Source organism: Notothenia rossii, assembly GCF_949606895.1.
Source record: "Notothenia rossii genome assembly, chromosome: 4".
NCBI lineage: Eukaryota > Metazoa > Chordata > Actinopteri > Perciformes > Nototheniidae > Notothenia > Notothenia rossii.
The window spans coordinates 75,554,136-75,580,502 of NC_136902.1; the positions used below are offsets into that span (position 1 = coordinate 75,554,136).

Below are 26,367 nucleotides of genomic sequence, written 5' to 3' on the forward strand. Positions count from 1 at the left end.
CCCAAGTTCCCATCAGCAAAAACACGTGGGTTTGCTATCCTGGCTCCAAAATGGTGGAATGAGCTCCCCATTGAAATCAGGACAGCAGAAAGCTTACACATCTTCCGGCGCAGACTGAAAACTCATCTCTTTCGACTCCACTTCAAGCGATAGAATTAGTAACCAAGCACTTATATACTAATAAAGGGCTGGCTTATCTAAAGCCAGTTGAGTAGCACTTGAAATGTTTTGGCTCTATGAAACCTGATGTACTTATATGATTCTGTTTTCTTCAAGTTTGTATATTCTTGGTCGAATGCACTTATTGAAAATCACTTTGGATAAAAGCTTGCTAAATGCAATGTAATGTAATTGTTCATTTAATATAATCGATTTTGAGGGTTGATGATTGAGAGCTCTAACATTGCAAAACATTTGTCTGATGTGTGCAGTTTCATTTAAGTATTAGTCCATCCCTCAGATTAATACTTTTTCGAGCAATAGACAAATCATAGATATCTCATAGCTAAGCATCAAATCAAGTCAATCACAAAGCCTTTAGTTGTTGAAACCCTCTGAGTGAAGCTGTGTAAACCATGGTTTCTCCAGTACAATGAGTGTATTATTCATCATCAGTCTATCAATTACCTTAGATCCCTTATTCCTCACAGAATACAAATATAAAGTGGAGGATTAAGGTATATCTGCATGGGGCTTTTCAGCTTGCCACACAAACCATGAAGCAAACAAAGTAGGCTATGTCCAACCCAACTGCTGAAACTAATCCTGCCACTTTCGCAATACAATGACTCAAAATAAACAATGCCACAGTTCACATCATTGAAACTACATTTTATATATGAAGGTAATCCAACTTGGAATGATAGTTAGGCTTAGTTTTAGGAAATATGCTCATTGGATTGATGAATAAACCATCACACAACTCATGGCTTCAGCCTGTCACTTATAAGGCATTCTCTTGTAAATGTTGCATAGGGATCAAACACCATCATACTGTTCATACTGCACATCTAACTGCAATGCAAAGATCAATGAAGGAAAGAGGATGGATCTTAAAAATACAAAGTCAACTGCCGGCCCATCTCCCCTGAGTCCATCCGTCATGTCACTGTGAGTGAGTAAGGATCAAAAGATAAGGATGACTGTCTTTCTTTGTAATGTTTAGGACTTACTGACAGGACCAATCATAAAGAAAGTTAAACAAAGCATATTTTAAACAATGTTTATCCCTTTTTTTAAATCTTCAATTTCAATGAATGTCACAGTACTTCATCTTGTCTTAAAAACCTGCTCTGTTATTGCATGATTTATGGAAAGTCCAGTTTCATTTAACTCAGCAGCTCCAGTATAATACATTTAATTCACACTAATCTATATTAATTATTTTTATTTGGTCAATGATCTGAGACGATTATTTTCTGTATTTCTGCTTGTTTAACTCTTTACAAGGCTGCCTTTCAGCCTCTTTCTACCCTTTCATTTGTCTAATCCTCCTGTTTTCTCATTATCGTGTGTGCACTATTTATGTGCTCATTTAATCTTAATGAATCCTGAGATAGAGACCCTTCATGGGGTGCTTCCTGCAAAAGGGCACAGAGTATGTGTTTATGATTGGATTACTGACTACCTGGTGCTAATGTTGAACCACAGCAAAGGCTTACCCTCTCTCTGTCACACACACACACTCTCTCTCTCACCCCATATTTGTGCACGTTTGGATTTATTTGAGAATGGATTTTCTGCCACCTGATGTTTGTTTGAAATTTCAGCCGAACCACTCAGTATGATACAGAATTTGAATGTTGTTTCTTCTCTTTGCATTGCCATTTTATCCTTGACTGACTGTCTTTCCAACTGGCATTCCCATTGCAGTGTTTTGAGGGAGAAGTCCGCTTGCAGTTTATCATTATGAAACATTTATTCAGGGCATCATTACCATACTCACAGAAGCTGTGAACGAAGTTGAAAATAAAATGAGCTGACACTTTATGAGAGTGAGTCTCAATCAGTACCAAAAAACGAGTTTGTTCTGTGTGTGCTATTTCAAGATAAAATACTTATTTTACAGTCATTGCTTTAAATTGTCGCAGCGGCAATTGTAAGGAAACACATAAAAGAACATAGATCAAGTTTAAGAAGTCATTCAAACCAGTACAACAGCACATAAGTGCTTTAGTGAAGTTCTTAGAAATGCAAAAGTTTGTTGAAGTACTTGGATTAAAGGTTTATGGAATTATAGGTTGTGTTTGCAACACAAGGTTTTTTGGTATTCGTGTTGTTTAGGAGTTGCGCAATGAGAGAAATGATCTAGATTTTCAACGTTTCCGGGAGTATAGTAAGTTAAAATCTAGGTATTTGATCAAAAGCATGACCTGTCTAAATTAAAATGTAGGAAAGAAGGTAGTTACACTTTCCAAGGTTCATTTAGATACAAACATCTGTCATTGCATTTACTGTATTCATCTAACTTTGAAACTATGGTGTGAATATTTAAATAGATCAAATCATTAAAGTGGTTGCTTAAAACAGTTATCCAGTTCTAGCCAAAGTAGTGTTTATGCTCCATCATATTGATACCTTTGATTTTGGTGAAATCCTGATTTCTCCCCTCAGTAACATGTTGTCAGTAAAAGTAATGCCCCTTGGCTTGTCTTACTTCATAAATAAAGTTATGTCACATACCCAGCACAGAGTTGGCTGAGAAACAGCTCACAGTGCTGAGGTTTTACCTTAGTGGAAGTCTAAACTCTTTCCTGTTATTCATATCCTCCCTGGCAAAAACATATTCAATTCAGGATTTTTGTGTCACAATATTTTAGTTGGCCAAGAATAACTGCATTAGTATTCATATTGCTTTACTTGGCCACTGACATCTGGTCTGCTATCTTTATTTGATATGTTTATGAGAAGTAAAGAATTAACGGTGTTGTGCAATGGTCCTGACTGGAATTTTTAAATCACAAAGGTCATATGAACGCACCGTTTATCTCACACGTCTTATTGCAGTCCATATTGTTTGACATAACCTATGTCTCGGTTATTGTTATCACATGAAAAACAGAGACATCCAGTCTCTGGCTGTTAGCAGCATGCTTTGATACTTCATGTCAAATTTCAAAATTAACATAAGCTGGTTTCTGTGTTGTAGGCTTCAAGTCATATCTTCTCTGAACGATTTAGACCTGGAGTCATGCAAGTACGCTTTGTGTGATACAGAAATGTAGCAGTGCACTCACGTACATGCTCCAGCCCAGATGGATGCACGCATCATAGAGCTTAGCTTGGAGATGACTACCACATACTGTTTCACATTTCCTGACCAATCCTCAAAGCTTTTCTCAATATAGCATCATCCTCTGGCTACACAGTTCTACTCTATGTTACCCGAATCCCTGTAGCTCATGTGTATCTCATCTGACTTGTCTTCTATCACCCTACTACAGTAATGCCATTCATTGTAATTCCACCAGATATATTCTGCCATTTTTGTTAGTTTGGGTGAAAATGATTTACATCACCCTCTTCTGTCTGTTGTCCCTTTCGTCTTCCTGACACAAGCTTATTTGTAATTAAAACACTCACGGTCAATTAGGCATATTATTGCACAGTATGCCTCACCTGACTAGGGTGAGGTGAACAAAACGAACTCAGGCAGGCGCGCTCACACACATACACACTGAGCTGTGGCCACAATCACAGTGCAGATCCTCATTATGAATCATTTATGGCCTTTTATAGCAGCAGCCAACAATTCAAGGTATTTACAAGCAGCCACAAATCAACACAGCTTTTCACACACATACACACTCGCAGAGCCTGTTTTATTGCAGTCATGCAGCCTAGAGCGCTGCAGTGTCCAGGTGTGTTCGTGCCCCTGCAGCTGTTGACAGGAAAAAGGATTCGTCCAACAGCAGGCGGTGGTGTCCAAGCAGGACACAGCAGCCGGTCCCGGGATCGGAGGTTGCATGTTTGATGTCACCTCCACAGTAGAGGTCACAACTCTGCCAAGGCCTCTGACTGCCGAGGCACATGTCACTATGAAAAATATAAATTCTGACAGCTAGGAGGTTTTCATTTCCACTGCAAGTGTTCAAGAAAACAGGATGCACACATTCTTTGGGAATATCTATGATCTTAAATGCACAGTGCACTCTTTGTATTTATTTCACACAGACAGAGTAAACCTGAAAATATGTGTAGAAAGTAAAGACGAAGACATTCAATCTCCGACCAGTAAGCCAGACACCATGAAGGAACGTCACAGCACTGACAGTTAGTGGGGATTTAAGCTGTTGAATGATTAAGACCAGTTCTTGGCTGCTCCATTGCTTTCTACTGTAAATGCAGCATTTAGAGCAGTTCAAGTCAGCGATTCTGAAACCTCAACCTTTGCACTTTTGCCAGCGCCTCATCATTAGTTGCAAAAGCGTATTTTTCCTCTATGTCTGCTTTCAGACAGGCAGCAAATATCACAGTGGGAACTCCGCTGAATATGTTCAGAGGCAGTCAAAAATAAATGTAACAAAGTGTGAAATGACGCCACACACTTACACAAATACATGTTATGTACGTACACTCACATACAGTAACAAAATGTCAAAAATGAGCCCTTTTTGAGCAATTTTTGTTCTCCTTTTCCCCCGTGTGTGATGTTTATGGGTGTTAAGCCATGGAGAAGAGGAGAAGAGAGTGGAAGGTTGTTAGCAATGTAAAACTAACAGAAAGTTAACATGCATAATTTGTCCTAAATGCTTTTCCTACAAATCTATGATAATATGCCCTGCTTGTTAGATATTCAATTATATATCTCTAAAAACAAATCTCTTGTTCAAGTAAATAATTGTAAAGGAATAAGAACCAGTATTTTGTATCACACACTGTTATAGTTATTTTAAAAACACACTACAAACACCCTTGAGGTAAAGGATATAGAAATGACTACATTACAAGTAATCTTTACACTCTAATACATGTTATATTGAGCTGTACAAATATATTAAGAAGTTAAATTAAAGTGAGGACAGTGAGATCTGTCCTAACGAGAAGAGAAATGTTATGTTTGAGAAAAGGGTTAGAATTGTCTTGACTTAAGAGACTCATAATAGGCTAATTTCAAAAAATGAAGGACAAAAAAAATCAGGCACTTTTGATCTTGGATTTAATAAATCAATCTGGCCGTTACCAATTTGTAGGTTTATCTTTATTAAAGAAAATGTGCACATTATCATGGGGTCAGATAGCAAGACAGGGTATTAGGCAGTGTGTTTTTCCATCACGACAGGAAAGACAAAGTGCTCAACCCTGGTGAAAATGATCTGAGTCCACAAGACAAGCTGCACTTTAAACTCTAGTTGTTCTGTCCCACTAAGGATCAGTCTTTCTCGCCTCTTGGAATCATTTATTTTATTCTGCAGCCAATCTGTACTGTCGTTGTTATAGTGAAATTAACTGGCATATAAATAGAAGATGTATGGTAGATGAAGAGGGTTGTTTGTCCATGGAAAGTGTGTGCCCCTTGAACATTTAGCAACCTCTGTTCAGGACACAAATGGCCTTCTCAAAGACAACTTGAGGTGACGTACAGACCCTAACACACAAATCCACAAGCGCTCACACACATACGTGGTGTAACTTGACCCTCACTGTATCAACTATACCACAAGGACTCTCTAATCCTTGCTAAAAGCTGGCAAAACACCTGAGACACGCACACTTGCAATTAAGATTTTTCTCACTGCCTTGTGTTGACGTCTTCAGAAAACCGTCTGATGCAATGTCCCAATACACACACACACACACACACACACACACACACACACACACACACACACACACACACACACACACACACACACACACACACACACACACACACACACACACACACACACACACACACACACACACACACACACACACACACACACACACACACACACACACACACACACACACACACACACACACACACACACACACACACACACACACACACACACACACACACACACACACACACACACACACACACACACACACACACACACACATGATGCCAGCTCATGTTGACAAACTCTCCCCTCACAAAGTGTGACTGAAGTCAAACTCCCATGGCATCTGTGATATCTATAGAGCTGCAGGCCCTAAAGTACAGTCCTCTTTAGCTCGCATTCTCAAACAACTGAATCAAGTCCTCTTATGAAGCAAGTGGATTGAAAATGACTTACCCTTCTAGTTTGCTTAACAAGTCTTAATCATGGAGTAAAGAAAGTACAATTACTCTAATGAAAACAGACACACTATAGGTGTCCATATGTTTGTCTCCCTGAATGTTGGTCTTTGTTTGTTTGTGTGGGTGTGTGTAGGTGTCTGACCTTTAAGAATGACCTCCAGTTCGTCTCGTAGGATGTCAAAGGTACTGTATCTAGAGCTGGTCTCAGGGATGATGTTCTTTTTCAGCCAGCCTCCACAGGCATACTCATAGAAGTTGTCACAAGGGTTCACGTTAGCATCCATGTTCTCAATTAGGCGAGACGCTGCTTGGACAGAGTGAAAACATATGAGGAACTGGAGAAAATAGTTTCTGACAGAAACTATATTATACTCAGGGGTGCACATAACTTTCTGAGTGAGTTACCAGTCCAGGAGACAATGTTTGGTACTCAGGGCTGCCCACGCAAAGTTCTGTGTTCGGTCCCTCTATTTCACGATCGTTGACGGGGGGGGGTGTGGCTGGGGGTGTGGTAATTGAACGTTGATGGGGGAGGGGTGGTCGCTAGTGGGGAACTCGCGCCAGAAGTTGTGGACAATTCTGACGTTAACAGCAGCCCCGTCTGTACGCACGGCGACCGGCTCTGTCGTCCAGTGATCGAAGCGTCTTCTGGAAATGCTTCACAAGTCCGCCGGTAGGCTACGGAAATGCGCCTGGTGAGACAAGTGACGGTACGCATTTCAGATGTTTGCCGCGCATGCGTACCTGCGTACCAGTTATGTGCACCCCTGATTATACTGCAGGTTATTAGTACAGTGTGAATTAAACTAACACAATGTATATCAAAGTCCTTGGTAGTATGACATTATGCACTTGAATGATCTTCTTATAAACTCTATTGAAAACTATAGCCGTAGGAAGAAGGCCAGATGCATTTATCGATTGATAAATATAATGATCTACTTTATTCCTAAGAGTTAAATGAGAAGATCAATACTACTCACATACTCACAGACAAGCCATTTGCTTGTTACCTTAGCTTAGCATAAACAACACAGTAAGAAGTAGCAGCCAACAGGCTCTGTAGCAAAAATATGATTTATTCAAATGTAGTGTAAAGTTTCTGTGTGATTACAGGAAAGCATATGCTGGAATATTTTTCTAACTATCCATTTGGTGTTGCCATTCAACCAGCAAGGACTCCAGGAGGTCGCTAAAGCCTGCAACATGTCAGCTGTGGATTGTGTTCGCTACAGAAACAGCTATGCGATAGCTGATTATACCTGTTTGCAATCTTCGTGCTAAACTAAAATAACCTTCTGCTGGATTAAATCTTTCAGTGAATCGACGAACATGATAGTTAAATTCATGTTCGCGTCTCAAAATTAGCATGACTTTAGCAAGCAGCATGTCAGATTATAGACCACCTCAATTTTAAGAAGCTTGACAAAATGTGTATTCTTCGAGAAGCAAGGAATAACATAATGCACCTAAAAGCCACTTAAAAAAATCGAACTGTGAATACACATTTGCGAAAATAAAACAGTATAATGGCACACTGGGATACTTCGGCACCAGTTCTGAACTTGTGTGAACTTTTTTCAGCTGCAATTGCATAACATGAGGCAGCTGAGAGATCTCTTGGGAAGTCTGTCAAATCTGACTGAATGGGGAGTTTAGTTCCCCAAAAACGCATTGTTAGAAAAGGCCATCTGTTGCTGGAAACTAGAGAAAGAGTTATAGTTTTTTTTTTTACTATACAACATTTTTTTCTCATATCAACAACTTTTACTAAATTGAGAAAATAAAGTATTCAGATTTGGACATTTTGGACACACATTGAACATTAACATTAACACTGATGCATTTGATTAGATAGTTCAGTTTCTTCACTTATCTTGTTGTTCAGAGATAATCCAAAACCAATAACCCTTTGGAACATGTTTCTGTCGATAAGAACTGTTTCTGATTGTTTGATCACTTTTTTGAATACCTTCTGCATCACTCACTAAATGTTCAACATTTGATTTCCCCTCAGAGAAAAATGAAGGCCTTCAGAATGAGACCAAAGAAAACACACAGTGCTTACCTGACTGCGTGCAGTCAGCTGTGGTGCAGATTTCTTCTACAGAGAAATGAAAAAGAAACAATTATTATTTGGCATTTTTGAAGTCATCAGTAAATATATTATATTATAACACTTTGCTTTACCTTTTAATGTATTACTTTATATACAAACCATATATCCCTAGACAACTTAGAAATGTTGCTTCCATTTTGTCAGGAAAATGTAAATGCTAAACTGTTAATCATATTCAGGCTGACATATACTGACACACACCTCTGAGCTGTCATGTCTTTATATATTAACACTACTTCATTTGCCATGAGCAATGACAATCATGTGAACACATGTTCACACACAGGTACATAGATAGATAGAGTCATTAAACTCTCGAATTCTCCTGACAGAGAAGTGTAAACCTTTATCAAACATGAGATTGCAGAAGATAATAATAGCAAAACACACACACACACACACACACACACACACACACACACACACACACACACACACACACACACACACACACACACATGCCAACTTAACCAGTTTTGCAAGTATTGTTGTAATTCATTAGATGGCTTTCATGACATGTGTTTCCTCTCTTGACCTGCTGAACTACCAATTGGTTACTTTGTCAATAATTAATCTGTAGATTGTTAAATAAGCTTTTTTTGTATTGTTACAGTATAGGAGATTGCATTTTGTATCATGTCACAGTGATCCGTAGTCCTTGGACTTATTACTCAATAACAAATCCTAATGTTATGGAAGAGTGACTTTGGGTCAGAACTGAAGTAGTTAAATACATTTGATATCCAACTCAATATATTAATGATTAAAAAATATGGGGTACTCATATTATAGGCTTGATCTGAATGAAACAGGTTTGATAATAAATAAATAAAGTTTTGTGGCGGTTTTCTGTTCGATTTCCCTTTGTCCATTATAAATGATCGGTTACAACATTCTTAATCAACACAAAGGTCTGAACTGTAAAATATAACAATGCTTTGAAGGTGCATATTGTTGTGTAAAAAGTCATTAGACCACAAAGCAAACTCTAAAAAGGACCTTTGCACGCTGCATTCATCTTTCTGGCCCAGTGGTTGTACTTTTGCACTTTGATTTAAAAGCACACAACTCGAGTGTCTTCTATTCACCTGAACAAAGTACTGCTCTTAAATCATGCTCCTTCAAGCTTAACATTCAACTCCAGCTGGAAGTGACAGTCAGTGCATGTGTACAGCTTCTAAAGTCCTTAAAAATGCACTCAATATTGAGGTGAAAAAAACTATTAAAACAAAGAATGTCCTATAAGCTGAACATCTTATCAACCTGAGTCTGTTATCCCCACTTATGTTTTCATATAAGTATATTTCACTCTCACTCTTTACTCTGTCCTTATTCAGCACTCACCAGTCTTCTGTGTTGCAAAAAGGATAATAAGGGCGACGATGACGATGAAGAGCAAGGAGACAATAGTAATGAGGCAGACCTCAAGGGAGGTCCAGCGAGGCTTCTTAGCCAGCTTGGGGGGGTTTGTCTCTGTCATTCTCAGGTCTCCTCCTTCAGCTGCCGGCTGTATCAACTCACCTGAGGAGAGGGGGAGAAACACAAAGCAAAATAAATGAGTCAACAAATGTAATGCCATTTATCAATGAAACATGGCAAACATTTGCTGGTGCAGCTTCCTTAATTACAGAATGTGCTGCTTCTCTGTGTTTGTCCTTGTAAACTGAATAGTTTCCTGTTGGTATTTTTGTAGATACAGTATAGGAGAAAACAATGTCATCTTGGGCTTTGCGAAATGTTTTTACAATTTTGCCATTTTATTTAATGATTAATGAACTGGTAGAAATATAAAGGGATATAATTATTGATAATGAAAATAAGCATTAGTTGCACCCGTAAACAGAAGAAAACAAGGAGAGTCACATGCATTATATTTAGTTCAAATGTGAAATAAAAATGAACTAAAGAATCAAAGACTTGTCATGAAAACATGTATTTTCAATTGTATCAGCATCATTTAAAAATCCAATTCCCAAAATCAATTCATCATTGAAGCCATCAAGCAAACATTCCAAACATTTGCTGTTTGCAAATTCTCAAGATTGAAGATGTTATTACTTTGGCAACTTACTACTTTCAATCAAAATATAAAGATATGTCAACAGTGTTAATGTCTTCAGAATTATGAAGCGCAAGCTAAGGAAAAACAATACAATGATCGAGAGAAAGATAAAACACCCCTGACAGTCATAAGAAAACTTAAGAGAAAAAAAGACAAACCATAATATTGTATTTTTAACCATCTCAAAGAGAAAGGTGAGAACAATGGAAGTTCTTATATCGAGTGGCAGTTTGCTCGATAAAAAGAAGAAGAAACACACTTCTGAAGAGTAGAAACCAAGAGAGACCTTTCCTCTGCTACTCACTGTTGTTTTCCTCTCTGGGGCCAAGTGAGAACTTCACAAAGCTCGTGTAACGACCAGTTAAGTCTATCTCTGAAGGCAATTCATCCTTATTCCCTCACCGAAGGCACACATAGACACCCACTCACACAGTCACTTCACACACACACATCCACAGCCATGCTATCACACATACTTTTACAAGCTGGTGTCATGAGGCAGATGGGTGGGTCTCTCTTTGGGCGTGCTGAGATGAGAGCGACACCCGAATAAAGGACAAAGTCTCTTAGCTTCCTTTGAAGAAAGCCACAGACACACCGACTATATGAATATAATAACAACAGTTCTGCTGAACCTCCAAATCCCCTATCATTCTGTTTCATGACCAAACAATAGCAGTAAAGAACACTCCCCCAGTTACAGTCATTATCCAGGCTGGTAATGCTGAATCACACCAACCACAGCTCCCAACAGGCTGCTTTCCCAACTCCACACTAACCCGACAGCATGCAGGACTTCACTCTGGGTCAAAAGATTTACTTTAGGACATGGTGGCCATGCATGTAATGGATATTATAGTTTGGGTTTGAAGCATGCAATTCAACAATAGGGATAAGGACAACTGACAATATGGGCAGAAAATGAGTGATTGAAGGCTGAAAACAGTAGAGGAGACAGTCGTGTTAATCAGAACTTCCTGTCAACCTGCCTCTGACTGGCTGAGGGAACTTTGTGTCAACTTGTTGTTCTTCTTTTCTTTGTTGTCCGAGCAAACACATCACAGTGACAGCCGTCCTACAGCTCTAATAAAACCATGCATGCGTGTCAGCATTGGAGAAGTTGTATATTCATTTGCTCTAATCCTGACAGGTGGCATGCCAAGAAATGAAAATGCCTGTCAAATGTCTTGGAAATAGGGACATAAAGCCGGAGTGAAGGAATGTACAAAAATGAGCGAAAGAAAGGGAGGGGGGCGTAAAAACAGAGAGGGACACTGAGAGGTCCTAAATCATGTTAGAGTGAGCCGAGGCACGTTAGGTATGAATCTTAAGGAGCACGTACCTGCATCATTCACCCATAATGATAACTGCTGTGTGTCTTTATATGCCTTGGTAGGATATAGGAATTGCACCTGTTTGTCAGGTCGTTCTCATTCCTTCTCAAAATTGCTTCTGGATGGATAAAGGAGTGTCTTAGTGTATATGTGATGATACCTTTAAGGATGTTTACTCTGTTAGGGGGAAACACCTAATACTGTATGTGTGTGAGTTATTTTTAAGGTGAGCTGCCATTTCTGCTGCTGGAGTTACTGCTCTTGTTGCAGGAAGCAGTCACTGACTTTACTTTACGCATTGTGGCTCTGTTTTTTTTCCTGAATGGTTTGAAAGCTCTTTATCGTGTCTGTCAAGATTTATCTGAAACATAAACAGTCCCTAGTGAGACCTTGCTAACCTCTTCAAAATGAAACCCATCATTCACTGACACGCCCTGCACACACACAAGTAAACCAAGACTACTTGCACAATTTTTTTTTTTTTTAACAACCTACATTTGTGAAAGTTATGAACATGTCATGTACCTAATTTGAGGTTGAATAAGTACAGGAATGTGGCCTACTTTAACTTAAAATAACACCTTCTCTGTTTCGGCACAGGGTTGCACACAGGAAGCCAAAAGGTGCTTTGATTTTGCTGAAATAAAGTTCCAACTGTTTTTTCTGAGTATTAATCTATTAAGCATTACCCAATTGGAAAAAACCTTTTTGAGGCATAGTAAGGAATATAGCACCGCACTTAAAACACCACTAGTACACTTACATCCTATATGCAATTAACCAAAACCACAGAGTAAGTTTAGGAATTTCAGGAGTTTAAGACATTCATTAAAGTGTGTTTTCTGATAGGACCTCATGCAACTGAAACACATATTCAGCGCACACAGTGAGCAGGACCAAGTTAAATGCATGCCAGGTCCTCATCTCCTGTTGCACGTCGGGAATTCTGAAGGGGGTGGCATAATCAACTGGTGCATGCTGCCCCGTGTCACCCAGCCGGCACACGGGCACACGCAAATATAATGCAATCACGCGCACACATGCACGCAGAGGGAGACGCACACAGATGGCACAGCGTTATAATACGCGCTCTGGGTGCGTGAGCGACTTACCAGATGTGTCGGGAAATTTTCGGTCGATGATATATATTGGCATCACATCCGCTGATCCATTAAATCCACAAAGGGTGCGCGAAGAGCTGATCTGTTACACACTACCTATTTGATTCACCCTGGATTTCAACAAGGCGCAAACCGATCCTTCCTGTCTCTTCTTCTCCTTCCTTTGGCTTTCTATTCTAGGAGTGCACATTCACACAAAAACACACGCGCTCACGCAAAGACTCTTCACTATACAACTACCTACTATACTGTACCTCATCTACCCAGAGAGGATCGCTGTATTGAAATGACCCATCAGATTCTTGCGCGGGCGCAATTGGTCAAGTGTGTGATCCACAGGGGGGAGATCCCATATTTATACAGCCTGTGACATACAGTATAGTGAGGCAGTGAAGCAGCTCTCTGAAGTTCCTCCGAGTCGTTACCTCCTCCGTCAGGGCGGACCCTTTCAGAGGCACTTGCTGTCAGTGGCACCTAAATAGCCCCAGCGCAGGTTCAGGTGAATACAGTAAGTAAGATAAGTGATGTGTTGTAGGGTTTATTTTTATTGAATTTACTAATAGAGCTTTTAATCAAAAGCACTTTGTAAGCAAGTGATTATAGCAACAACAAAAAAACAGGTTCTGGTGAATGTATGCTATATATAGCTTCACTTATATTCAGAATGGCTAATGGTTAGTTTCAAACAGAGTCAATAAATAGTTTATTTGTATTTGGTCTTCTGATAAATAAGACATTCACACATCTTCAATTCACCATTGTTTTAAACTGCAGTCAGACCACTTCAATGTTTGCTAAATGTTGTCAAATACCACAGCTGTTGAACCAACAATGTTCTTGGGCCTTCCATGCTAAATGTAAGAGGTTCTCTCCAGCACCTTTGACTGTACACTAAAAACCTGCTTGCTCTGCGATCTTCATTACCACAAGTGGTTCGTGAACAAAGTATACATTTTTGTGTTTTATTGTGACATGGCTCACTATCGAGCCCCATAAAAAAACCTTTTACTTTGAGCCGCCTGTTTTAGAGCTATTACATGACATATGGCCTTTTGATCTGATGTAGAATAGCAAAGTTCATCAAAGGGTCTGTTACAGCGATTAACTATGGAAACACATTAGGGTTTTGGGTTTGAAAGTCAAAACTACATTAAAGTGAGACAAAAAACGATGACTATCACTGCAGAGAAAAAATGTGTCATTGCTATCAGTGGCTTGTCAGAGTCATGCGGTTTGTCAAGCAGGGGTTACTGATGGTCACTCAGACCTTTAAGTACAGAATATTCCCCATTGGGCTTTTTGCCTTAATTACCTATTACAGCTGAAGACAGATAGGAAAGGGGAGGATACTATATGCACATAAAGATACAATAGAGACTTTTGAATGTCTCAAAAATGATTAGGAAACTGCATTTATTTGAACTTATCTATGACTGCATCTAGGCCATCTCATGTAACCTTTAGACTTTATCCCTGCATTTGATTTCCTTACTGCTCTTGTCAATGTACTCAGAAATGGAAGATAAATGATTATATCCCTGTTTTAGTGCCATCCCATCATACCATCCATATTTAATTGCTTCTGATAAAGTAAAGCCAGATTCTCTTACAAGGACTGATAACTGTGATGCTGAACCGACAGCAAGTTTCACAGCAGCTGCCTGTCGATGCATTGAAAATATGTTCACATTTGCAGACAGTGCAACCTCTGTGATCATATTTTCCATCTTTTTGTTGTTCTGCTCTCCAAATAAAACCCCTTGCCCCTTCTCTCTTGTCCATTTGAGCTCCTTTCCCTGTCAGTAAACCCAGCATGTAATGGACTCCAGGAGAGGATTGGATTTTAATTGCACTGTGCTCAGGGGGACACAGGTATTAAACTGACTTGTGTTGCAAAAAAAATATACAGCACAAACATGGATACACAGGGACACATGCAGTCTGCATTACTTTTGGTATTGTATTTCTCAATGAAACCGAGTGCCAAACCCACAGATTACGCATCAAGTACTAGCATGCGCTTTGCGTCCTTACATTTAGTTGGAAAACCCTGCCATTTGACATGAACCATGTGGTTTTAATTGTGCGTTTCTTGAAGGAGCAAAAATCTACACATTTGCTTAAGATTTGATGCATCATCAGAGTTTTGAGTGACATCACTGTGGTTTTGCTATTAATTAACATCATAAGACATCTTTGTTATTCATGTCTCCCTCGACATGAATAATGTTTACCAGGGAATTGTTTCTGCAAGGCATCAGCACTATGACTAATAAGCAGTTCTGCAATTGGTCCACATATGCTTGTGAATCACAGAGACCAGTAGGTTCTCCAAATTCCAAGGAGTTGTTTTTCATCTGGGTCTTTGGTTGAATGAAGGTCACTCAGACTGCTTGTTCTATCAGCACCGTCCTTCAGGAACTGTCAGGGGAGTAACTCTCCCTTCAGCAACAGAGTGGCTGTCCAGTACTGTTCAAATATTGCTGTTGGAGCACATAAAACACACATACACACACAATCTAACCCCAAAGTACAGAAACACAACCACACAAGCAAGTACTCACACTTCACACACATTAATAGGCTCACTGCTGTCAGTTAGAGAGAGGGGCTTAACGTCAGAGGTTTGGCGGATCATGAGGCAGCAAAAAGAGGAACAGAAAAGACGGACATAGAGATAAGAAGAGGAAAATGGTTAAAAGTGCCAACTTACCAAACATTTCCAGAGTGGCCCAGACCGTTCATGATTTTCTTTTTTTGCTTTTGACTGAATAACCGTGTGATAAAACATTAGCTATTTGTACACAGGGGAAAGTGTCACAAAATGAAAGGGCGTATGATCAAATATTCTCTTTCCAGAAACATATACGCACTCTTTGGGAAGACTCTGTATTAACCTTATTATCTGGAGATATATAATCACAAGTTTATGTCTAATCAGAACATGTCCGAATGTGCACACATATACAGGTTTTTCCACTTACATTCAAAAGGCATAAGTGGGACCAATTTCCGTTTAATTTTTGTCATCTTTCATTGTGTTAACCTGCGTCATTGCCTTTATGGTTATCCATTTGGAAGGTGCCAAGAAAAAACCCCAATTGAAGATTGATTTCCGATCATCAGTTACTATCCTCTTCACCTGCCCGTACTTGCTTTACCACATTCAGTAAGTATTCATGGCAATCTACTGATGTTGAAAGGAATCACAACCGACTTAGATAGTCTGTTTCAAGACCGCCCAATGAAGTTAATAAACATCTCATAAAATACCCTTAGTTCCACTCTGAGAACAAATTCTGGAACTAACTAAACACGTAAATGATTGGTACGATGCCGTTATCCTGCTCATGCTGTGCCACACACTTTGCTCTTGAAATGTCTCTTTGTGTCTTTTAAAATACACCAAATGGCCTCTGCTTTTATCTTGTGCATGTCTGTCCATGTTGAACTCATTCAGATGCCGAGGACAATAGCAAAGCATAAAGTTTTTCATGTCATGTCTGTACACCCAGATGCTGCATGTATTGCAGAACATGAATATTTTATTCCATCATAAGTCTATTTAAAAACCACCCTCGTGATGTTTTTCACATGGATCAGAGGACTATGAACAATGTGAAAGGGGTCACCTGTAGTAATGAAAACACACAACATTATCACCCACTCAACTCTAAGAGCGTATTAGCATTTTTTCAGTTTAGCCTACTGTATTAGATTTGACGCCATCAGTCTTTCAGTTCACTCTCAAACTCTAATAAACATTTTCTAGCATCAGCAGGCAGCCTTTTGTTAAGAGCTCTGATAAATCCACTATAGGCTACATGGCCAGCACAGCTGATAGACAAGGATTGTGAATTAGCAACTAAAAAGCCAAATATGTACGTTAGAGGTTGGAAAGGACCAAAGAAGAGCAAATAATGAACTTCAGGCTGCCAGAAATTCTAAATGAATGCTTAGTTGCTCTGTACATGCTGAATTTGGGAATGAGAAAATACTTACTAACTCATTATCAGTGTTGGGACCAACGCGGCCCAAAGTAACGCACTACTGTAACGCAACTAATTGATGTGGTAACTAATAACGTTACTAGTTACATATTCCCATTAGGTGACGCCGTTATAGTTGCTGTGATTTAAATGGGTGCGTTACTGCGTTACTGCGTTACATTATGTGATCCAACTGAACCGAATCTCCCTGCGGATGTAATTTACAGTTGAATACAGCGATGTCCTCTCACAGTACCATGGAAAAGTGAAAGTAACCAGAGAGGAGTAATGATTGGTTAACGCGGGGTAACATTTCAGGGTAAGCCAATCAGAGACAGAGTTGGGCGGGTCTTGCCTTATGGGGAAAATACACAGACACACAAACACTTGCTAACACACACACATACACGGCAACGCCCACCACCAGCTCACACACACGCACACAATGGCAGATGCAAGTATCAGCGAGAGCAGCAGCGCATTTACAACTTGGAGATATAACCTCTATTTTAAATGTGTGGGGATAAAGGACGCAAAAAAATATTACGGTCAAATGTAAACTGTGTGCAGGACAGAAAGCATTGCACTTGATTGTTGAGGCTACAATAAAAATGCCTGTCAAAATGTCTAAACATATCATTTGTGTTTTATTGTTCCACTACATTTAATAATGATAATTGCTACAATGATGGGGAGTTGTCTTTTCTCTTACTGTGCCACAGAACAACACAAAAACTTGTATTTGTATTGTTATTATTTTTAAAGTTTAAAGTAAAGTAACGTGTTACTAGTTACTTTTATAATTTAGTAACTAATAAAGTAACTAGTTAGAGTTTAAAGTAAAGTAACATGTTACTAGTTACTTTTATAATTTAGTAACTAATAAAGTAACTAGTTAGAGCGGTAACTATAACTATTACTAGTTACTTTTTAAAAGTAACTTGCCAAACATTGCTCATTATCCATTACAAGTTTAAAGGTTTAATATCTGAAAATGTCCTGCTTTGGTGCCCCACAGTGGTGAAATCAAAGCAATGCACGCCCTTGACATTCTGCCCCTCCCTCCGCATGGATCCATCCAAGGGAGGGTTCAGAGGAATGGGGTTAAAGTTACACACAACATATATTTTCACCAGGATTCGCTAACTTGTCTACATATTAAAAAATATATCCAACACTGCAGAATCTCCACAGGGGGAGCTGACCAGATCCACACATGTTGGCCTGTTTCAGCTGAAGTTCTGCTGCTGTTCATTTTTTTTTTTGCAGATGTGTCACAGGCTTGTCTGGATTTCAGATTATAAAACTGCAGCTCTGAAATTGCTGCTCTGTAGATGGATTATATCAGGGGGGCAGGTGCTTCACATCAATGACACACACACACACACACACACACACACACACACACACACACACACACACACATACACACACACACACACACACACACACACACACACGCACAACTTTATGTTTACTTTTTTTACTTTTACACTTCCCTCCAAAGACCTCACATGGTGACAGCTGGTAGGCTATATGGTTTAAGCTGGTCAAGTCGATATTTTGTATCTTTGATCTCAGACTTAGAGTGAGTTCCACTTGTTTTCACAATCTGGTACAGTACGTGCCATTCTCTGTACTTTGGGTTCCACATTGTACCAGGGACAAGACCGCTCTGTGAAGAACAATTAGATCCAAATTAATTCACTTGTAATCTGTCCCAAGTCTTTGCAATATTCTTGAGAAGCCTGAACAGCTCCCTTCATCTTAAATGTTTGACCAGAGGATATTTTTGAAACTTTTAGCAGCCTCTGCGTTATTTCACAAAGTGTTATTTTATCCCTGATTCCATATTCTTGTGTTGTCGTGTTCATGCATGGGTACGGAAGCGTAACGGTCCGATAGCGCTCTTCTGTCAAGGCCACTTAGCATGCCTTCTCCTGGGTGTGTTTTATTACCCCCCAACGTGTTTGTGCCAGGCTCTAAAAGTCTGATAATTCACTCCACTGTGTGCCAATTCTGTACAATGTTACTCACTACACAAATGAAAAACATTGGTGTATATGTCTGAGTAACTTTTCCCTCATCTCACTACCATGTTTACGTTTTAAATAATGTTTTATATTAATGGTCAATACACTTTTTCTAATCAGCAATCTTTTGATAAGGCCTGCTGGGTTTAACTATGCTTCTTGTCTGTTCAAATATCACTAAATTCAGAGTAATCTCAGAGTAAAGGTTTGTGAAAAATCTGTAAACACGAGAACACTTTTTTGTGAACCTGTCACTTCACTGCATGAACAGGTATTTCTGTTCAAGGACGTCATTAATTGTTTCAAGACGCTTTCTTTTCTAGTGTATATTTATGTCATTACTCCACATGTTTCAGCAGGAATCGTGGCAAGGCATGTGGGCACATAATAATGCAGATGCTACAGTGAGAGTCATCCTAATCCTGATATTGGACGGATTTGACTGAAAGCAACTGATCAGCCATGTCTAGACAGATTCACCAAAAAGTTTTTTTTTCTGTCCACAGAGAGGATCCTGTGAGTCAATGCTGCATTATTTTGGTTTAGACTGTGTGACTATTCTGTACTTTGTGGAAAAACGTCACCTCGGGTGTTTCTGTTTCTTGTGAACTGAAATCGAATTATTTCAAGCAACATTTATCTTAACACTCTAACACAATATATAGTCCACCACTGACATAGTAGGCTTGTTTGAGACGCGTTGCAGCTCGCTTCGAAAGTAGACGAGAATAGCCGATCGCAGCCGGGGGAGGTCTAGGCTCTCAAGGCTGCGGGCGTCTTTGTCCCGCGAGATTTCAACGTGTCATGTGAGCGAGCCTCCAGAGCAAGTCGGACAAAATGACTAACCATCATGCAACGTACGAGCAAGACGTTGATCAAAATTGCGCAGGTCTGCGCAGGTCTCGCTTGTCTCAAACAAGCCTTCTTAGTCCTACACCACTAATTGGGTTTACACACCCTGTTTCCTCCCCTTCTTCCCCTCTTTCTTAACTTATCTGACAGGAAGTGTTTTTCTCAACTCTGTGAGCAGTGAGCACAGATGTACACTATAAAAACAAATGCCTTGGCTCAATAAAGAAAATCAACGCAACAGTTTGCATCAATGTTTATTGAGTTAAGACAACTTCTAATGAAATTGTCTAAAAGCAACAAAGTTATTTGAGTTAGGGGAGAAGGCTTTTCCTCTACAATCAGAGGTGATTTTAATTACCACTTACTTAATCATTTGTAGCATAAACACAAGTTTTGAAGTTGATTACTCAAAAGATTAAATTGTTCCGACTAGTTTTACCACATGATTTAAAATGAATTTTAAGTTGTATGTACTTAATTACCCTCATTCGGGATACAAGTTTTTAAGTTGATTAGTCCAAAAATGAAGTTGTTCCAATTTGTTTTACTGCTTGATTTAAAAGGAATTTTAAGTTGGATGTACTTAATTACCATCATTGTGAACACACGTTTTTAAGTTGACAACCATTTATAAATGAAGTTGCTCCAAATGTATTGTATTCAATAGTTTTTTTTCTTAGCTTGTTCACGTTTTTGCGTTTAAAGAAAGAAATTAATTGATTCCACAACAAAAATATTTGGCAATTCACTTTTTATTTAGAACTGCAGTTGTTTATTTCAACACATGATGTTTCAATCAGGAGAGAATTCATTTAGTTTGAACATTTATTGACACATGCCATATGAATACCTGTAATCACAGCTGACTGCAGGAGAGAGGAGAACCATTTTATAGTTTGGCTGCAGCACGGTGATTGGCTGCTGGAGAATGAGGTGAAATGTAATAGGTTAAAGAGAACGCCTGTGATGAGCTGATTATATAAGCAGCTGCGGAGTGAATGTACACCCAGTCTTCCTGAAATAACTTGCGCTGAGCTTAATTTAAATCTTGAGAAAAAAGATAAATAACACAAATTTAAATTGTCCCACAAATAATAAATAAACACATTAGCCATATTACCATGGGAAATGGGGACACAGCAAATAAATGCTGCCATCACAACGAAGTTGGCCTTTGCATATTTAAAACCAGTGCCAAATATGTAAAATCTGTAAAGTTTTTGTAAAACTACAGTAACAGACTTTCAATGGCCACCAATCTGCAGATCACACAAAAGATGTTTACACTGCCGACAGTCATTATTTCAAACAGTATGAACACATTTAACACAGAATGCTTGCTCATTCATTTGTTTCCCTCGACCACAATGGTTGCCATCGTATGGTCAGATCCTGGGGTGGACCGGTCACTGATGAAGGCAATATTCATGTCCTTTTGAAGCACATTAAATAATAGGTTAGCGCATAAGAGATAATGAATTAGGTAATTGCATACTTTTTAAACTGTCACTCTTAGCTAATTCAGAGCCATTATTACCGGCTGCTAAAGCACCGCTGGTATTATTTTCACCTATTGAGTCTGCATGTGTGTGTCATCATGGCAATGTGGTCCTGAAGACACACAGAGGTAGTTTTGAGTACTTTGCCTAGTGTTTAAATGCATGCGGAAAGATTTTGTCAATCACAACCGTGCAAGTTTTAGTGTATCTTCTCATCTTTTTTTGCAGGTTCCATACAATGTTTGAACTGGTTAAGTGAAGAGCAGAAGCCACTTTTCACATTTTACACAATCCTTTTCCCATGCCATTGCTGTCAACACCTATCCATGCTGAACGTTGCTAAGATATTATCGATTGGGGTGTGGCCAAAAGTGCAATATGCTTCGAAATGTAACTGACAGCAGTGCTTTTTTCCTTGGATTTGATTTGATTTCAAGATTTTGAATTACGTCGCTAAACTCCTTGAAAAGGTCCTCTTCCTTTTCTCCAAGGTACACGACAAGGCAGCGGATGGCTATTCTCTGCGTACTTCAATTGTATTGTGCTATTTTTGAAAAAGGAAAAAAAGAGAATTTACCTAAATTAATATATTCTGAATGGGTGACTGCCAACCACTTGCATTTCAATGACAGCTCTAAATAACGATCCTACCTCAAGAAGCATGTCCTTGATCTGCTTCACCGAGATTCATTTTTAATAAAAAGTGATATCACAATAGTAACCAAAGTATGTTTACTCTCACAGTAGCTTCTACTACTTTGTATCCTCTCACAGAACTATTCACAGTTCAAAGGCTGCTAATTTTAGTCAAACAGCAATTTGCCTATACAGTGCAACAAGGCTATCTACTGTATTTGAATGACAAAAGATGACACTCACCTTAAAATGTCCTTTGTATATTTCTATTTGTCTTAACTGTCGGAACTTGTCCAGGCATGTTAAGTGGGAGTGGACTTGAGATCCTTAACTCAAGGTGTAGAACAATTAAGTTATCAAGCCAATTGCTTACTACAACTTGAATTTAGTTTTAAGTCAATTAACGCAAAGATCAGAGTTCAAATTACACACAATATTAAGTTGATGTAATTACCAACATTATTACGTCAACATAACTTATAAATTAATGTTTGCAACTTAAAATGTTTATCTAAATCAATTAACTCACATTTTTATCTTGCAACCATGCATATAATTAAGTGGAGGTGAAAGGTCGCCTGAATTTGTTTTTAGAGTGTAGAAAAGGTGTCCATCTCTCTTTTTCTTTTTCAATCTAATTGCACCAGAAGACTACTGCAATTTATTTTTTCATGTAAAGTGAGTATATGTTCAGTTTGAGAGAAATGAAAGCTTTAGCGCAAGTTCAATAAGGAAGACCTAACAATGAGTCACTTACACATCACTCTATTGCTCTCTCCCCCCTCATTAAACATGTGGGCGTCACCCCTCAGCAGCCAATTGCTGCACACATTAAAATCCTTAAAATGCCTGCTCTTCCTCCCTGTCAGTTGTCATTTCAGGTGACCACACGCAACCCTCCTCCACCCCTCTCGCCTTCCGTCTCCTCCAGGACAAAGCTAACCTTCCTCCTCCAGACCGGTCCCACCTACTTATCACCACCACCAGTGTCTAGACCCCGGGGATTTTCATCGGAGCGGTCAATTCAATTCAATTAAATTCAAAACCTTTATTTATTCAGGTGAAAACCCATTGAGATCATTGACCTCTTTTTCAATGGTGACCTGCTCCAAGTAGATTCCAACATGAATACAAACATGACAAAAAAACAAAGAGGACATCATATGGCATATTTACATTGACTACAGTTTGTATAGCTAGTAGCATTTACAGATACCAACAGTTTCCGATTGGATAGCATCTATCCTTGCTTTAAAAACATGTAATTTAAAACTGTAAAACCATCTTGGTTACACAAACTGCTCAACTTCCATTCCTTTTGCAGACTGTTCCAAGTTAGCGGAGCTGCGCATCTAAAAGCTGTATTCCCTAAGACAACCACAGCATTCGATCTCAGGCAGTAGCCATTTACAACACGCCGTGAGATCAGGGAGCAGATGTAGGATGGAAGTTTCCCTAACATTGCTTTGTATATAAAAAGATACCAGTTATTGAGCCGCCGTACAGTTAGTGAAAGCAAACCTGCCCTTGCATACAGGGTACAATGATGGGTTAATGCTTTACAGTTTGTCACAAATCTCAGTGCACTGTGATAGGCGGCATCTAACTTGATCAGGTAATTGGCCGGTGCATTCATATAAAACAGATCATCATAGTCCAGCACAGGTAAAAAGGTCTTTCCTGGCCTCAAGTGAGAAACAGGACTTATTCCTGAAAAAGAAACCTAGCCTAACCCTCCGTTTTTTTAGCAGATTATTGACATGAAGTTTAAAAGAGAGACAGTCATCAAGCCAGATATCTAGGTATTTGTAACAGGTTACCACTTCAAGTTTTTTCCCTTGCGTAGTTACAATATCTAAAAAAGGCTCTGGTGTCTTTTTAGCTTTTGAAAAGAGCATTACCTTGGTTTTATCCACATTTAAAAAAGCTTTAGTTCAGAGAGCTGAGTCTGAACAGTGTTAAAAACAGTCTGTAATTTAACAACCGCCTCCTTAATGGAGGTACCTGCATACATCACGGTATCATCCGCATACAAATGTAAAGTAGCTTCATCCACATTATCACCTAAGCTGTTGATATATATGGAGAATAAAAGTGGACCTAAAACAGAACCTTGTGGTACACCATTAGAAATGTTTAACCACTCAGAAGACAGCCCATCAAAATGAACACATTGGGACCTTTCAGAGAGGTAGTTCACAAACCACCCCACTGCAAGGCTGGATATGCCAATACTGAGTAGCCTCTGCTTTAAGATGCGATGATCAACGGTGTCAAACGCTTTGGAAAGGTCAATAAACAGAGCTGCACAACTCTGCTTATTATCTAAAATACTAGTAATGTCATTCACCACTTTCATTGTCGCAGTGATGGTGCTATGTTTCTTTCTGAAGCCTGACTGATGTTTAGACAGGATATCATTTTTACATAAAAACTCCTTTACTTGCTCACTCACTAGTAGTTCGAGCACTTTAGCCAGAACTGACAATTTAGAGATTGGCCTATAGTTATTTAAAATAGTTGCCTCCCTCCTTTCAGTAAAGGCAAGACATAAGCAGACTTCCATACTTTTGGAATTGTATTTGTGCTGAGGGAGAGGTTAAAAAGAGAAGTAAGAGATGGAGCAATACAATCTGCAGCTATCTTTAAAAAGAAAGGTTCTACGTTGTCCGGACCAGCCGGTTTCCGAGGATCTAACTTGGATAATGCTTCATGAACAACACCAACAGTAAAAGGAGTAAAACTGAAAGGGTTTTCCAGACCACATTGTTCAGAGTCAGGGATTGGAGTGTTCACAGAAGCAGTAGCACAGTCAGTGACAGAATCAAACAGAGAGCCACAAGACACAAAATGCTTATTAAAGCAATTTAGCATAGTAGCCCTGTCTGATATAATGCCAGATACTGTGGTGAGGCACGGAGGAGCTCATTTGGGATATCACCAGTAGAAATCGATTTTATGGCTTTCCAAAATTTCCTAGGATTATTTAGGTTTTCTGTGGTAACTGACAAATAGTACTTTGACTTAGCACTTTTTATTTGCGATGTGAAGCTATTTCTTAGCTGCCTAAAGCGTAGCCATTCTACCTCTGAGCCTGATTTCCTAGCCTTTGCCCAGGCATTGTTTCTCTCATGAAGGAGACTGAACAGTTCAGCAGAAAACCAAGGATTGTCTCGTCCCTTCACTCTAAATGTACGCAGGGGTGCATGTCTATCTATAATTTCCATAAAACCAGGATAAAGATAAGACCATGCAGTTTCTACATCAGCACACAGATCGATTTTACCCCAATCAAAATCAAACAGATCATGTACAAAACCCTGCTCCACAAAGTGTTTTTTGTCTCTTTTTAGGATGATACGAGGTTTAACCTTTTGGACCTTAGTGTCCCTAATTGTGGCTAAAACACAGTGGTCACTCACATTACTAGCAAATACTCCCACAGATGAGTATTTATGTGGAACATTTGTTAAAATGAGATCAATTAAGGAGGATTTATTTGGGGACTTAATATTTGGGCGAGTAGGACTATCTATAATCTGAGTAATATTCAAAGAGGTACACAGGTTTTTAAAATCCTCTGACACAGAAGTTAACCAGTCCCAATTAAAATCACCAAGCAGCACTATTTCCTTGTAGGCAAGTTGAGATAAAAGTTTTGCCAATGAAGATAAAGAGTCCTTGAAAGCTGAGGGGGGTCTGTAGCAGCCCACCACCATGACCTGTTAACCCTTTGTTACTTCGATATTCACGGCTAAAAATTCTAGTTGTTTACTAATAGATTTGGAAACCATCTTGGTTACACAAAACTTATTTTTCACATAAATGGCAACGCCACCACCTTTTTTAGGACGGTCGGTGCGATATACACTATAACCATTTATGTAAATGTCAGAGGCCAAAATGGATTTATCTAGTCACGTTTCTGATAAGACAATGACATCAGCATCAGTCGAGCTCGCCCAAATACGGACAAAATCTAATTTAGGTAACAGACTGCGCACATTTAAGTGAATTAATCCCAACCCAGACCTAGAAATAAAATCAGCAGGAGTAGCTATCTGACTACTGCTACTACTGGGTGGACCAGGGTTTGGTTGCACATTCCCTGATAGTAACAATAATGAAAATACCAAGCACCTTTTCTCTTAACCAACACACATACATTGTCAACTGTTTTAGAGTCACCAGCAAACTCCGCGAAAGTGAGATTAGAGTTCAAAAAACAGTTCTGAAGAACCATCATAAAAAACAGTTCTGAAGAACCATCATAAAAAAACAGTTCTGAAGAACCATCATAGCGGTTCTTTCCCTCCCGAATGATTATCCTGCAAACCGGGGCCTAATCGCCGAACACCATTCCATTCTCCTATTGTATTATCATGACAATAATTTCATTTACATGACGTGTAACAATAAATATGGATTCCATACATAACGTCTCTCCGGTTTGAAATATACTGTAAATAAGGTCAAGGTGACATGAGGGG

The 26,367-nt window shown here is 39.1% G+C and overlaps 1 protein-coding gene across 3 annotated transcripts in view; it reads right to left on the reverse strand.

The window, feature by feature from the left end:
• LOC307036739 (neprilysin-like) overlaps window positions 1-13,285 on the reverse strand; it is a 30,028-nt gene extending 16,743 nt beyond the window's left edge. The window contains exons 1-4 of one of the 3 annotated variants that reach the window (XM_079677322.1): window positions 13,123-13,285; window positions 9,696-9,872; window positions 8,301-8,336; window positions 6,375-6,536 (exon numbers count right to left, since the gene is read on the reverse strand). In XM_079677322.1, the coding sequence (XP_079533448.1) occupies window positions 6,375-6,536; window positions 8,301-8,336; window positions 9,696-9,831 (334 nt within the window). In that variant the 5' untranslated portion in view covers window positions 9,832-9,872; window positions 13,123-13,285. Of the gene's footprint in view, window positions 1-6,374; window positions 6,537-8,300; window positions 8,337-9,695; window positions 9,873-10,717; window positions 10,872-12,859 lie in introns of those variants that run through there. The other 2 variants (XM_079677320.1, XM_079677321.1) reach the window with 2 other exon arrangements.
• Between the last annotated feature and the right edge of the window lie 13,082 nt (window positions 13,286-26,367).